The 16,293-nt window shown below is 38.5% G+C and overlaps 1 protein-coding gene across 1 annotated transcript; it reads right to left on the bottom strand.

Annotated features, from left to right (window-relative positions):
• Positions 1–247: 247 nt before the first annotated feature.
• Positions 248–16,289, bottom strand: LOC110053920 (NADH-ubiquinone oxidoreductase 75 kDa subunit, mitochondrial-like). The gene is made up of 22 exons (XM_020760244.2): positions 16,178–16,289; positions 15,920–16,011; positions 14,639–14,733; positions 14,083–14,190; positions 13,149–13,225; positions 12,333–12,479; positions 9,953–10,030; positions 9,050–9,168; positions 8,226–8,292; positions 7,805–7,904; positions 7,588–7,622; positions 6,309–6,569; positions 5,749–5,800; positions 5,374–5,450; positions 4,474–4,540; positions 4,310–4,372; positions 3,521–3,682; positions 2,590–2,682; positions 1,957–2,014; positions 1,661–1,836; positions 1,444–1,578; positions 248–1,014 (listed from the first exon to the last, which is right to left on the bottom strand). Exons 2-22 carry the CDS (start codon positions 15,993–15,995, stop codon positions 877–879), a joined length of 2,184 nt encoding a protein of 727 aa, XP_020615903.2. The 5' UTR covers positions 15,996–16,011; positions 16,178–16,289; the 3' UTR covers positions 248–876.
• Positions 16,290–16,293: the final 4 nt, after the last annotated feature.

Below are 16,293 nucleotides of genomic sequence, written 5' to 3'. Positions count from 1 at the left end.
CGTTCATCAATATTTCTCAGGCTGTGTTTATTTCCCATTTCAATACGCAGAATGTTTGATAAGGTAGGTTAAGTCTGCATGCGAGCCAAGTGGCTCTTCAGGCCAGACAAAGAACACAACACAATGTCCTCGGCCAGGGCTCAAAATCGGACCGTACGATCCAGAGACGAACGCACTAACCATAAGGCCAGCTGCGCCTCCCACGATAAGTTTGAGATAAGATTCCTACAAAAAAGACGTTATCACATACGACTTAACTCATTTTATTACATGCTGCCACCATCACTCGTGTAAACGAATGAAACTATACAAAAATAATCTGACAGACTATAACAACTCTTCAATTTTACACACAGCCCGCCAGTTTACTAAGTTACCAAATGCTTCGTTTAAATCGGGATTTGAATGTGAAACATTTTCAGCTCTGAACGACTTTTCGTAGAATTGTAGCGCTCCTAATCTTTAAGAACTTTGAGTTGGTTCTTGGCTGCTTTGATAACAATTGAAATATTTATTCAACGTAGTCTCACAATTGGTTGGAAATACTCAACTTTCATCTTGTCTGAACACGAAACATATATTTGGAATAGGTATTCCAAGCACTTAAAAAATGGACAACTTTATAAAATGTATTTTCCGTGATAGTCATATCTAAAGGCTACATCTCTGGTTGTCTGTGGTAGGCTCTCTTGTTGCCTAATGATTGACGCATATATTTTGTTTCTCACAAGCCTACGACGGAAACCATTTTGATACAGAAAATTATAAAGCCCATCAATTACTGTAACAGTGCTTGTCTTGGCGGCGTGTAAATGGCTTCCTCAAACGGCCTATTTACAAATTGGTAGTTTCTTCTTTTTTTTCTCTCCACAGCTTTCACTTCATTGTTTGTACGGCGTTTACACATTTAGCCATGGTCTGCGAAGCACGGCTTATGGCGTCCGTCATGTAGAAATCCTTCAGTTCCAGAATACTTGGCTGCAGGGGTTGCTTCAACGATTGTGCTTTAGAGCCCTGAAGTTGCCAAAAAAAAAAGAAAAAGACGGCTCAATAACAGCAAATAAATTGTACACATGAACAGAGAGAAGGAACACGACATTCACATGGAGAAGACTAACCAATCAGCATCTAGCAATATTTAAACTAACCAATCAGAATTGACTGTTCACTTGTGCGCGTCTTTCTCTGGCGGCAAAACCTTTTTACCGCCGTTTTCCCGTGGCGGGAAATTCTCTTTCCACGCGTTTCTAACGGCGAAAAGGTCTGGGTGAACACGTTCGTCAACAGTAGGAAAAATTGTGTTAGCCACTGACCTTTGCATCAACACGATATCGATCTCGAGAACATAAATATAGAAGTAACGGCGCCAAAGCTGAGTCATTTCAGTGATTCTTGATTATAGTCTAGAGGTGCTGATCACTCGTAGTTACCTATTACTCTTACCTGCATCAAACCCAGAGCTAAGTTGAAGAAGTTCGCCTCCTCTACGTCACCATACCGAGTCAGGTTCGGAGACAGCTCGGAGAGTCTTCGTCTGACTTCTTCTAAGTTGTCGTATGGAAGGGTATTACCCGCGATCTGTTTCCAGCGGAACAAAGTTCGATTTAATTAGACCACCGAGTAAAGAAGAGATGTACTGGGCTAAATATTAGAATCTCACCTCTGACAGCGCTCTGATGATCTTCCAATCGTCACGCGCGTACACGGGTGGCGTGACAGCCCTTCTGGTCTGCTGGGCCCTCCCCTCTGTGTTTACGTAAGTGGCGGTCTTCTCTGTGTACGCTGCACCGGGCAGGACGACGTCAGCGATGTGTGCGCCATGGTCGCCATGGTGACCTGAAACGAGCAGCGGCAAGGTCAGTTAGAACTGCGGGAGAGGGGTGGGGACTTGACAAGATCAAGGCCAAGTAGCACACGTTCAATTTACATAAAAAAGGGTCGCAAATAGTCACGCACCTTGATACACAATAAAACAGTCTTTTAGAAGATCTTCCCGCTTCACAAGACCAGCATCCTGTTCGGGTGGAGAACAAGATTATCATGAATTTAAAAACAGGTAACGAACTGAGAATTTAAACATACTAGAGATCATTCCAGTTATGTAGGCAGTTGCAAAATAACGCCTGAAAAACACTAAGGCTTGAACGTGAGTCAAATGTACGACCTCTGCGATACCGGTGCAGTGCTCTACCAACTGAGCTATCAAGCCAACTGGGAGCTGGTCACATTGTGAGTTCATGACACACCAATAGATGGTGAAGATATGGCCGAGTTCCACCACGTTTTTAATTCAAAGCAAACTCGTATTTTTCAAGATTTATATGTGGTTTAAAAATTCTCTTGTACCGAGCTCTAGCCAATCAGGGTATAGCGCGTCTTCTCGGCCAATCACCTCGCGATTGTTTACGCGTCTTCCCGCGCTCGCCACAAGTTACGTGTTTTCCTGGCTATATGTTTTAACTTGTTCTTGATTTGAGAACTTTCTGATTGGTTTATTACAATATTCTACGCCGTGATTGGCATTTGATTGCTAACTTTGGTTTTCGTTTTCAAGTTACATTTTGTCAGACGCGTCAAAAGTTAACTTACAGCGCCCAGCAAGAACAGCAGTTTGGGTTTCTCTGTCATTTTGTTGACTCCAGGCTTGTATCCAATATCCAGAGCCGCGACTTGGCTGGCCACCTGTCGAAAAGAAACAATCTGGCTTGAAGACGGTATATTCAGCAATTTTTTTTGGTAATTTTCAGAGTTACCTTCAAGTCACACACATATTTTCTTTTTACTCGAGTTAAACAGATATCCAGAACTTTCCGGGACCATAAGCCTTTTTCCAGGACTTTCCACTCCTAGAAAATGCCATAATAAAAATCCAGGACTTTCCAGGTTTTCCAGGACCCGCACGAACCCTGTTTATAATATTAATTTGGTATCACCCAACTAGAGGACTAATGCAAATCCTGCATTTTAATTGGCTACGCTACTAGAGGACTATTAGTAATAGTCCTCGAGTAGCGAAATTGGCGCAATCGAGCGTGACGCTTTCTTTCGTTTTATTCTCAAATAAATATTTCTTCAACTTGCATTTGCTAACTTTATTATTACCTTTTCTGTCAGACTAGTTGGGTGATACTAAAACAATTAGACCCTTCGCCCTCAAGGGCCACGGGTCTAATTGTTAAATAACGCTATTTCCTTTTCGCTCAATAGCGCTTTACAATAATTACAGTCACAGTTACCTAAAACGTTTCTTCCAGCGTTCAATGATCTTGAATCAAAGGTGTTACAATTTCAATTTTTCTTGTCTTTTCCTCAAAATTTCAATTTTCCTTAACTCAGATAAAATTCTCTAGGTTTTCCCTGACCTCAAAGACTTTTTTTCTAACCTATGGCAGCCCTAAGTGGTTAACTAACCATGAAGAGGGGCAGGCAGCTCAAGGGACGAGAATGAAACGTGTGCAACAGTCGTGAAATCCAATTCATCGGATGTGGTGAGGGGCATAATTCGTGGATTTTTACATACCCTGTGTAGCACATTAAGGACCTTCCAGTCTTTCTCGACTTTCTTAGAACTCTTCAACTTGTGCGACATATCAGCTACTACTTGATGTACTGCAGCACCTTCGTGTCCCTGAAGAATGGTATTCCCCACCAATATCATGGGGCGCTCAGCATTGGCCAAAACCTACAGTTAGAGTTTGAAAGGGTGTTAAAACTGCGAGAAAACAAGCGTTGGAAATGTGGACAATATCACAAAATTCCTCAAAATAACCCAAATCTGAGACAAAAAAAATTCTTCCCATAATGAGGCCCTTAGGAATAAGCCTAACGGTGTACAACATACGCAGTCGCTTGTTAAGAAAAATAAGATTTCATACAATTGTGTTAAAAAAAAATCCATTACAACAGGCTGTCCAGTTGTTTAGGGATTTTAATGTTCAGTTAACAACTGTATGACATATTTTTTGTTTCACATCGTTCTGTTTAGTAAAAGTTAACACAGCACTGTCAGTAATAACTCACCCTGCTCCATCTGATGGAAATCCTTCCTCAGTGTACAACCCCTCACTGTCAAACTTGGTAAGCAAGTCTTTTCCCTTCTAAAACGTGTCGTCTTATTACATATCCTCCCCCCCCCCCCCCGGCCCAACAATTCTTCGCACTTGAAACGCCTTTAAAACGAAGCCCAACCATTTCCGAAGCGCAAAATTTCTTCTGAAAGTAAACCCACCTGAATACAGTTAACGACAACCAACCAAAAACCTTTACCGACTTATATAAATGGATCAGGAATACTTTGTGTTTACAAAACCTTTGAAAACGCATGTCCCCCAGATACAATCTCTTTCAGGCTGCTAGCCGTATCACCAAGATACTGAAAGATATAAAGATCATTAAATTATAAACCACAAAAATATACATACTGCTGAAAGAGTCAAATGCGACAAGACACAGAACAATACAAAGATTTCACACCTCATAAGTGTATGTGAGGTCCACTTTTGTACCAACAAGAGCAACTTGGAGATCATTGTGCATCCACCTAGGATAAAAAATTATCATACAATAATTACCATAAATTATTACGCATGCGTCTAGAAGCGCTGGCGTTGAATGTGCAGTGAAGAGACAGATAGCAGTAGTTTGGCATGAGCAAGATACTCTGTGTCCTCCCCACATAGGAGTAGAAAAGATTCCTGAGGATGCTCCAGTGGACTACAAGAACAAGTAACATCAATCCGTTACTCAAGTGTCAACCAAACGCTTCCTACATTGTACCTTCAGACAGTTTTTACAAGGACTTTTCAAGGTCAACTTCCCTGATATTCGAGGACTCATTTCATTCAGAATCACACGTAAAGTTTCTTTAAAGGAGCTACGTCACTGTTTCGCATTTGGAAAAGTTCAGCCTAAATTTTTCAAGTTCGTTGATCGTAATCCACGTTAATCTCCTCCATCCTTAACCAACCACGTTCCTTTATTTGTTTAATTTTTGGTGTTTTCGTAAAACTGCCATTTTCAGGTTTCCTTCAGTCTTAAGTAACTTTATTACACGGCCAAATAACTGAAAATGCCATGACTGAGCTCCTTTAAGTGAGGGGGGAGGGGAGGAGACAAAATACAGAATACTCGAGACCCCATTGAAGGTGGGATTACTGAACTCAACTCCCGTATTGTCAAAATTTCTTTTTTATCCCATTGACTCGAAAATTCAAGGAGTTTTCACAGAGAAAACCTATTTCTCTTCATTTTCAAGGACTTTCCAAGGATGTGGCGATTTTTCAGGGACTTTTCAATGGAATAACTCTGTCTTCGCTCACATGTCTGTACGTCACGACAGTAACTCATATTATACAATTAACATTACTTCCATACCCCTTGCGGATACGGGCATTCACCAGAGGGGCTTCATATCTGGGGTTAGCCCCGACAATCAGCAATACATCTGCATCCTGAAAGAAATAGTTCAACCTTTAATTTCCCAGCTATTTTACGTTAGATGGTTTTAAACAGTAATGAACCAACTCAGTAGATGTGATATAAACTTGCAAAACATCATTTTATATAAATGAAGCTCTCATCGCTATTTTCAAATTAAGACCTGTCCAATACATGTATAGAAGGTCTCCCTACTGCGGTTGATTATTATCTACAGTACTCTCATGAGGTCAAGAGAACCTAGCCATAGTAGAATTGATTCCTGAAGTCTATAGCTGTTGGATAAGGTTAGATTTTGTGTTGACCACTTGCCTCAATTCCTGCGATGGTGCTATTCATGATGTAACTGGATCTGAAGTCAGTCCTAAAAGGCACAATTAAATGCTTCACCTTAACTACACTACACAAGCAATACACACTCCTTGCAGAGACATGAAATCCTCAAGATTGAGAATGATGACAATGTGCCACCAACAGGCTTTTAGCCAGAATTTGAAAAAAGGCCATCCAATATGAAACATAATTAAAACAATTTTCTTTAGAAAGTGGCCATCCACAGGATGCCTGGGCACCCATCTGGCTAATAGCCTGGCCATCAAAGAAAGACTTTGAAGTCTGGATCAAAACAGAGAGAGCACTTTGTGTATTAGATATAGTCAGTCCAACGGAAGACAATTGCATCAAGAATTTGCTAGTGGTCCTTCCAGTTTACTAGTAGAATAAAATCATATTACAAGTAGCAAACCTTTGCAAGTAGGCTACAAAGTTACTTCATGGCCTTTACAAGGTTTTGTCATTCAAGATTCCTTTAAGGAGAGCTTTGAACACCAGGGTACTCACGAGTTAACACAGCACTGTCAGTAATAACTCACCCTGCTCCATCTGATGGAAATCCTTCCTCAGTGTACAACCCCTCACTGTCAAACTTGTTAAGCAAGTCTTTCAAAGCCACCAAGGCCTCAGCATCGGCAAATCCCCCAGCGACAGCTGCTACTTCATTACCCTTGACCTCGGATAGTTTCTGAGCAACTTCCACCAGAGCTTCCTCCCATGTGCAGGGCATCAGGTTCCCTTTATCATCTTTGACCATCGGTTTAGTGAGACGCTGTCGTTTCAGCCCATCATAGGAATACCTGTGTCAAGACAGGCTTTTATTGGTATTAAAGTAAAGTAGAATCTCTAGTTTACTGGTAACACATGCAATTATAAAAGTCTTGTCGGAATGTGACACAACAGGGCATGGGTACTAGACCAGCTGCATTGTGAAGGGCTGTCATTAAGGGCTGTAACCCGCAACACCTGTTACGGTCGAGTATGGTTGATTTTCCCTTGATGCTATGGATGAAACTGCCTGTTGTTGATAGAATTCACCCACAAAGTAACAAGTTTGTTATGGATGTGGAGAACGAGGCTACAGGTGAATTAAAACTTAATGACAGCCCTGTTGTGGGTAGTGATACTGGGGTATAAAAGGCAGGGTACATGTCTATCATGTGGCAGTCATCTAGGCCTCAGAACCAACCTCATTCTGTTAGTCCAGTAATTATTTTCCTCCTTAGTTTTACAGATTTCATTTGGCAGTTGCTTTTAGCTGTGTACATTGTAAAGGTCCCATAAGAAAATCCTAATCATTGGAGCTTGAGCTGAGGTTCAAAACCAAGAATCTCTTCATATTTTATTTCCCAAAGGATTTTTCTTTTTTGCAGGTTTTTCTGGCCTCCATTTAACTGTATTTACTCTGTAAGCATGTTGGCACTCATCAAGCCCTCTTAAATTAGCCCATTATTTTCATAACCTGATCTTAGAGGTTTTCTTTCTTGAGTCCTCCATGCAAACTCAGTGACAAAAGTACGTCATAAAGCAGGGCTAAAAAAAACTTAAATTCCAGCTTGCTCTTCGAAGAAGCAGCTCTCAAATTTTGCTTGCCCTGAGCAAGTCCAAGTCTACCTTTTTTTTATTTAGCTGGCAGACAACTTGTTTGGGCCCTTCCCCATGCCTTGCTAATGCCCATCAGGTAAGTGAGAATGAAACGTTCCTTGCCTGGAAAGATAATCTAATTGTCCCGGACGGCCGAGCAGCACTTTGAGTCGTTGCTCCTTGCATATAATCAGAAATTGATCATTCACTCATGCCTACTCCAGTTAGCCTTACCTTGTCTTGTCTGAAATCCACTCTTCATTTATATCCTAGAAGGACAGAAACCATGACTTCAAAATGCCTTTAATAAGATACATTTGTCTTACTTGTTCTTGTAATCAAAGTATTTATATTTGGCTTGTAAATTTAACTTAACTTTAAATTTAACGAGCATTTCCCAAGCTGAATGACCAACTTGGCTCAACAGCAAATGCACTGAAGGGTGTCCTACCTCATTCAGCCTCGGTAGAATCCTCATGACTTCACCACATCTTGTGTTTACTACAATATTACTTCCTACAGCATCCATCACATCCACAGAATCAGTTTTCCTACAAGAATCACAACTAGATGATTAATAATATAGGGCTGTAGCTACATGTAGTAACAAGCAATTCAAGGGCCTTGCCTTGGTAAAAATTGAATTTATATAATATAATTATATTTTATATAAAAAAAAATGCAAAAGAAATGTTTTTTTTTTTCTGATATTACCTTGATAAGAACTTTAGTCTGGCTACTGCCAGTTAATACACAAGCATAGAGAGTCATTAGTGGTACTCCAACATAACCGGTATCCATCTACACTGCAGAAACATGTACAATGTCCACACAATGATACATACAAAACAAAACTGTACAAAATTATGTACCTGAGTTCCCAGGGTCTGGCTGTAAATGCATATGGTTTTGATGTGAGGGCTCCAACTGGGCATAGATCTATAAGATAATGTAAATTTTATATTATAGTGCCTTAGTTGAATAAGTATACAACTGTACATTTCATGTAGTTTTGTGCAAGAACCCCAAAACCAAGTCATCCAAATGTTCTATTTCTGTTTTCAAACTTTTTAAATTACAAAATCTAAATCAATCAGTCAGTTAATCATGCAAGCAAGCAAGCAAATCAATTGATCAATCAATCAATTGATCAATCAATCAATCAACAAGTCAATCAATCAATCAACCAACCAATCAGTCAGTCAATCAATCAATCAATCAACCAACCCATCAATCAACCAATCAACCAATCAATCAATTAACCAATCAATCAATCAATCAACAGGGTTCGTAACTTTTTTCAGAAAAAAATTTCCAGGACTTTTCCAGGACTCAGATTGATTTTTCCAGGACTCTAAAATTCACATTAACCCTTTCACTCCCATTATCTTAATGTTAATTCTCCTTACTGTCTGCCATACATTTCATGTTTTTTTTTTACTTGACTTTAACAGATTTCCAGACCTTTCCGGGACCAGTAGCCCTTTTCCAGGACTTTCCAGTCCTGGAAAATGCCACAATAAAATTCCAGGACTGTCCAGGTTTTCCAGGACCCGTACAAACCCTGATCGATCGATCGATCGATCAATCAATCAATCAATCAATCAGTCAATCAATCAGTCAGTCAGTCAGTCAGTCAGTCAGTCAGTCAGTCAATCAATCATTTATTAATATCTTAAATGGCCACTTCACACACCAACAATGTTTCCTGACAGCTCTGACTTAAACATTTTCTCCACATATGTTCCAACTTGCATGTCATTCCCTCTTCCAGTTGTACCCAGATCATCTACACCAGCAATCTCACTGGCAAACCTGAAATTGAAACAGCCTCTCAGTGTTGGTTTGTTTTGTCTTATTTCTTGTAAGATACAAACAAAATTGCATGTGTCCTGCCTCTCGATTAAGTTTATATTTCCTTACTGTATTTTTATAGTAGTCTTTTTTTTCCTTCTAGAATCCACTAAGCTCAGGGAAATTTTTGAATGTATTGATTACATGTACAAGCCAGGGCAATGAAATCAGTTAATTTTTCAACCCTCCAAGTGATGCTCAAAGTAAAAATTCTCCTTTCTGATTGCCAAACAATCCAAGAATTTGGTTATAAATTACCGGTACATGTCACTGAACACCTCATTGATAATAGTAAATCATTCTTGCCAAGAATATAGACACTCACTACCCAGGCAAAGCTAAGAAATGGATAGCAATCTTGATGTGGCATGGGCAGAAGATCCAACAACAGAGGTGGGCAAAATAAAAACACTTCACCGAAGTGGCAGTGGCTGGGTAAAAAAACTGGATACAACTTACGACTACAAAACTACTGTAGACAAAAGAAGCAAAAAATCTGAATTAATGCCCCTACATTTATAGGCAAGGGAGGCCTCCAGAGACTTAAGGTACATCCATAAATAAGGTAAATCCATTGGGGTAATAATTTGAAGCATAATTGCATTACAAGTGCATGGGCGAGATTTCATGGGGATTATCAGAGTGAAAATATTTTATACTCCTGTCACCTGTCTGTGTGGAAATGAACATGTAATTACCAAAGTGAAGAGAAATTACAGGTTGATCTATTTGAAATTTCCCTTACCTAATGCATCTGGTGCAGTGAATGCAGCGTGTCATGATAGTTTTTATCAGTGGCCCTACATTTTTGTCTTCAACAGCCCTTTGGAGATAAAAACAAAATTAATTACAGCTTGCGAGTGTGAACTTCAGCTGGAAAAGATACGTATGTTACATGAACATGTACATGTACAATGAATATTTTTGGGCAAAGTACTTGACTCTTGCAGAAATTAATTATTTTTCTCAACCTACACTGTAGCCCACATAAACTAGTACAAAATGACTTTACTCACAAAGTGCGAAAATCAATCAAGATATTAGGTACCGTTTTTGACTATCACAAACCATCACGAGACAAAGCAAACTTCGACTCAATATTCAAATCTATTAAAAAAACGCTGAGTATGTGGAAGTGGAGGGGTCTTACCCTGATTGGTAAGATTCAAATAGTTAAGACCTTCATTATTCCAAAATTTTTGAGTAAAGCGACTGCAATCTCAATATCAAACGATCTTGTCAAGGAGATAAACAGACTGATTTTCGGTTTCATTTGGAAAGGTAACGATAAAATTAAACGGACCGCGCTTATCAATGATATTGAAAATGGAGGACTAAAAATGCTTGATATTGAATCCATGATATCGGCTCAAAGAGTGATGATCTTAAAAAAGTATCTAGGAGAGAGCAACAGCACTTGGAAAACTATTTTAGATGATTTCTTTTTTGGAAATATAGGTGGAAAACTCATCCTGTTCTGTGATTTTGAAACTAGTAAACTACCGGTTCATCTTCCAATATTCTACAAAGAGTGTCTAGAGGCATTTCGTAATTTAAAGAAATCCAAGGTAGCCACCTATGAGGATGTTGTAGACCAAATTATTTGGAATAATAGGAATATTGTGATACACGGAAAATCTCTTTTTGAAAAACATTTGTTTACTAAAGGAATTGTTAAAATTGGTGACTTGTTATCCGATACGGGTAAATTTCTTGAAAGCCTTAAAGTGTTGGAAGCGAATCTATCTCCAATTCAGTACTTCAAATTAATAGGAATTGTAGATGCCATACCAAAAGAATGGAGATTAATTATCAAAGAATCACATATTCAACATCAGCAACTATATCCTCAACAGCATTTGGATACAGTGTATATTTATATCGACGAAACCAAATCGGATCTGTTAAAAGCCTCTTCAAAACTTTTGTATAAAGGATTTAAAACAAAGAAACAAACTCCTCCAACCGCCAAAAGGAAGTTGAAGGACAAATATCCAGAGGTTATAGAAGACTGGAAAAAAATTTATTCTTTACCATTCACTGTCACACTTGAAACAAAAATTAGAGAGTTCCAATATAAATTATTAAACGATATAATTTTCACAAATGAGAGGTTATTCCGTTTTAAAATGATTGAATCACCAATGTGCACCTTTTGTTTGAAAGAGGTCGAGTCCCTTGAACATTTGCTCTTTTATTGTGATACAACAAAAGACTTCTGGCGGGCTTTTTCTTCTTGGCTTTCAAACCAGAATGTATCTTTGGACACTTTGACATTTGAAAATATTTTGTTTGGAGTGTTCAACAACAACGAAGACTTTATTATCCTGAATCACTTGATACTGCTAGGAAAGTTTTTTATTTATAAATGTAAATTAAATAAAATTAAACCAACATTAACAATATTTTTAGCAAAGACAAAAACTGTTTATTACATTGAAAAAAAAATAGCTACCAAAAATAACCAACTTTATAAACATTACAAAAAGTGGGAAAAACTAATGCCATCTCTTAATAATAGTTGAGCTTAATTTGTAATTTCTCCTTCTCAGCATGTCACTAACTTTCTTTTTTTTTTTTTTTTTTTTTTTCTGTATTTGGGTAGCTGCACTATTGTAAACAACGCATTGTATATTCTTTAGGTATAATTAGGCTACGATTAGTAATTATAATTTGTTGTATGTAATCTATTGTAGTTATGACGTATTGTAAGTATTGTAACTAGTGTTATGTCTTGTGTTGTATTGTATGTATTATAACCCAAAATGTTGAAAAAAAATAAAAATTACAAAAAAAAAAAAAAAAACCTACACTGTAGCTGTATAAATGGGTGTTGGCCTTCACGGGGAAGGGGGCAACTGCACAGAACAGCATGGACCTCTATGATTTCCACTGTATTTAAAGGATTTACTTTCACAATCCAATAGAGATATGATTATAGGGTGGATGTCAGTTAAATGACTCAATATTCAGTTGAAGATTTGACTTTGAAATGGAGGATCAAAGGTACTCTGGATCTGTGAATTCATTTTAGTAGTTCTCGTAGGCTCAATTTAAGCCGCTTTCTTGAACAGCGGCTGGTAATCGAGGTTTGACAATTGCCTTACATCCAACCCCTACTGTACCTTTTTCCTGAAAATCTGTTGTCTACAAATCTGCTTCTGTCACTACCAAAAGCCATTGACTGATCCTGAAGGTCACACTCTCCACCTTGATCACAGATGGGACAGTCCAGTGGATGATTCACCAACAAAAACTCCATCACACCCTCCCTAGTGACAAATAAATAATATACATGTACACATGTGAAGGTAAGGTAAGGTTTGCATATGACCCAACTGGCACTTGGCTGGTTTCTGTTGCATGAAGTGATTACATAGGAGTATTTCTACTCCCCCCTGGATAGGATGCTAGTTCATAAGTACCCATTTATACACCTAGGTGGAGAGAGGCACTGTGAAAGTATGGTGTCTTGCCCAACAACACAACACAATGTCTCCAGCCAGGGCTCAAACCCAGCCCGCTCGATCCAGAGTTGAGCACACTAACCATGAGGCCACCGCGCATCCCAGGTATACACATGTAAGGTCCACCAGCAAATGTGCATGTGCATAAAATCAGCATGTGTGTTTCAAAGGAGGATAAAATGTACCAGTGTACATTACAAGTATCTATGTTGTATCTACAATGCATTCATTTTCAGGCTGTAATCATACCCTGTAATTAACAACATCAGATAAGAAGGATGATGATGGAAGGAACAGAAGTCCAACTTTGCCACACAAGAGTATCATCACAGGTCAAAGAATGGTCATGAGTACAGACCAAACACAAGTTAGACCTCACTGCATTTGGTCTGTACTCATGACCTCATTCAAGATTCTTACACACAGACCTCCTGCTCAGTTAATAAAAACTACATGTAAGTACTGATCTGTTACCTTGCTTTTCTTGTCATTGGTGAGTCTGTCTTGACCTTCATCCCTTTCATTACTGGCATTGCACAAGATGCAACAGGCTAAAACAAAAGACATGTTTAAATTGAAATATCATTTCTTCTTAACTATAGTCATGCATTTGTCTAACACAAGTTCTGAGAATTTGCTGACATCTCTGTTGCTGTTCAATAGCCTCGGTACAATTTGGTATTTTCCAAAAACAAAGTAGTGTGAGCTCAACAGTTTCATCACTCATAGAAATGGTGAGTGAATAGTCTAATTGTTTTAATATAAATCTACTAGTCATTCAATACTTTATCTAAATCTTCTCCACAGACAGCTCAAAAATGCGAAGAAATGGCTGCAGTTTTGTTAACAGCCACACACCACTAGGCTACATGTACTCACTACCTACAGCTAAAAGCTAGTGAGTAGCATAGCAAATAAAAGAATGACATTTGTTATAGAACACTAGTAGATTTATACTAAGTTAATGGTACATCACCATACACCAGAACAAAGGAAAATACCAAATTATACCAAGGGTAAAATTGAACCAAAACATACACACATGTACATGAACTGCAACATTTTGCCTGTGGACAGGGACCCCTGTTTGGGTTTAGGTTTGTGCAAGCAGTGAAGCCAGTGATGGAAATGGATGCAGAGAAAGAAAGTCCACCTTCAGCCCTCACTAGTGGCTCACAAATCACTGCTTGCATAAACCATAATAAGAGAGCCTTCTTGCTACTGAAAAGCTGATTATTTCTTATAAAGGTAGTCCTGTGTCTGGTCTGTTTGACAATGTCAATGTTTATACAATTATTGTATAAAATTAATCATAATCAGGAAATAACAGGGTTAAAATTAAATGGTTCACGAGAAGTACTCACAAGAAATATGGAATGGTAAAGACAAAAGATTGAGTATAACTAACCTTAATGGATCTCTCCACCTCAACAAGGCACATGCGACAATTCCCAGCCACAGAAAGTCTGTCATGATAGCAAAACCTTGGAATTTCTACACCAGCCATCGCACAGGCCTAAACAAACACAGGGACAACAACCAAAGATATCAAATACATCACTTGTACAAGCCAAAATAAAATAATGATACAATTTTATTTTTCATATGCTGTACAGCATTACAAAAATGATGCATTTCTTTGATCCACAGTACAATAAATAATGCATTAACACAGCTCAAAAGCCAGATTTGAGTGCTCATGCATTGTACACCCCCAATGGACTGATGGACCACAAAAGTGGCTGAGACACCATGACATTTAACTCTTTAGCGGGTTCTTATTAATTTAGGAAGTAGAGGGCTAGTTTCATGAAGTAGGTGGCTGACACCAAAGATCTAGCAGAGTATTGATTACCAAATTAATTAATAATTGTGGTAACATATAAATAGCTTGAATGTAAAGAAACTGAACGTGTCAGCCATTCATTACCTGCTGAATGCGTATGGAATGTTTTCTTACTTACCTGTAATACCGTTATTCCGGGATCAACTAACAGACTTTTGTCATTTACAAAGACTTCAATTTTTTCAGGAGCTGGAGCAGTTGCATAATGTTGAGCTGAAATAAACATGTGATGAATAATAACACAGTAAGCAAGGTTGTACTCTAGAAGCACCTGGGTGCCACAGGCAACTAACTTTTGACTTTGGGTGGCTAGAAAAACTTGCTTTTTTCATATAAGTTTAAGGGGTGGGCACCCAGGATTTCATGGTTAGAAACCTTTGGGCTCATCATAATTTTTCTTAGGCCACAGCCTTGGTAAGTTGCTTGTACATAATTGTATAGAAAGCGCTAGCCTAGAAGCAGGCTGTCTAGTTTGGGTTTTGCAAATTAAATGAAGACTGCAGACAAGGTACAAAATGCAGACTGAGAATACAAAACTGTTTTCATCCTATGCCTAAATAAGTGATAGCATAATTCACTTTATGGAACACACATCTTGTTTTCAGTCTGCATTTTGAACCCAGTCTGCAGGCTGCACTTCGTATACAACCACAGCATATACTGCTCTCCCTATTTGCAGTTGGCAGCCTCCATAACAAGCATGTACCGACTGCGATTGCCCATAAAATACATACATTTTATTTGTTATCATATTAAAATTACAATTATAACATGCCCGTGGATAGCTGAGCTAATCTAGGCGGGTCATGTTTGGACGAGTTATTAATATACAACTAGGTACAACTAAATACAACTGAAGTTAACAAGAGAACTAAAGAGACTAGAATTGACAACAATGACTAAAGACAACTAATAAGCTAACGATATTACAAATAATAATTAACAACAGTTACGAAGAGAGACTACAGATACACTAAAGCGAAATTATTGAGTATGGGACACTCATGGGACACAAATGGGACAAATGGGACACTCCATCATTTTATTTTTTATCCACCACTCCCAACCCCTAAGGAGGGCAGATTCTGACAACCTAGTTTTTGGCAGCTGGCACCTATGAAGTTTACATCCTGAGATTCCAAGGTTTGTTGGCTTTGTTGGGGAGGGGGGGTGGGGGGGGGGTGTAGATAATAAATGGAACATCTAATTTTTCATACTCAACAAATCCAGATTAAACAACTAGAATATTTCTTAGTTTTACTGCTTATCAGTCTAGCTGATTTAAGAAATTTGAAATATCTGGGTAATGCATATAAGTATATAAGGTTAAATGGAGTGAATTCAAATATCGTCTACGGTACATCAGTAGAGGCTGTTTGTTATAAGAAAAGAACCTCACCTGCAACTTGCAAGGAGGGTGTTAAACCTTGCAAAGGTTTAACCCTGGCCGCCTTTGACAAAGTCAACCTCCACATGGTGCGACTGCAAAATCTATTGAAAGTGAACACAACCTCAATCATAATACGGTATTTTTCGAGGTCTTGATCTTGTAGTCCATACAAACGTTATGCAAGTCCAAAGAAATCACGAAAAGCTGAATAAAATTAACATGCCATGCACAATTAAGGTTAATTTCACCACAAATTGGGTTTTTTACCTAGAAATTGATTTGCAATATGCACAAACAACCGTTGAACATCAACTACAGACAACACTCGGTTTCTCAAGATGGCGACCTCTCCGTAACATACGGGGATTTTCATCAAGTTTGCT

This window comes from Orbicella faveolata, unplaced genomic scaffold (genome assembly GCF_042242905.1).
Source record: "Orbicella faveolata isolate gen_17 unplaced genomic scaffold, um_ofav_v1 contig_13, whole genome shotgun sequence".
Classification (NCBI taxonomy): Eukaryota; Metazoa; Cnidaria; class Anthozoa; order Scleractinia; family Merulinidae; genus Orbicella; species Orbicella faveolata.
Note: the sequence above shows the minus strand (reverse complement) of the source record. Positions and strands in the feature narration are given on the sequence as shown.

What these genes read in the sequence shown, in the direction of transcription:
- LOC110053920 (XM_020760244.2), bottom strand. Translation starts at nt 15,995, where the DNA reads ATGTGGAGGTTGACTTTGTCAAAGGCGGCCAGGGTTAAACCTTTGCAA. An exon ending in TGGATTTCAGACAAGACAAG is followed by an intron (nt 6,570 to 7,587) that starts GTAAGGCTAACT and finishes GTCTTGACACAG; the next exon opens with GTATTCCTATGATGGGCTGA. An exon ending in GGGGACATGCGTTTTCAAAG is followed by an intron (nt 3,683 to 4,309) that starts GTTTTGTAAACA and finishes CTCTAACTGTAG; the next exon opens with GTTTTGGCCAATGCTGAGCG.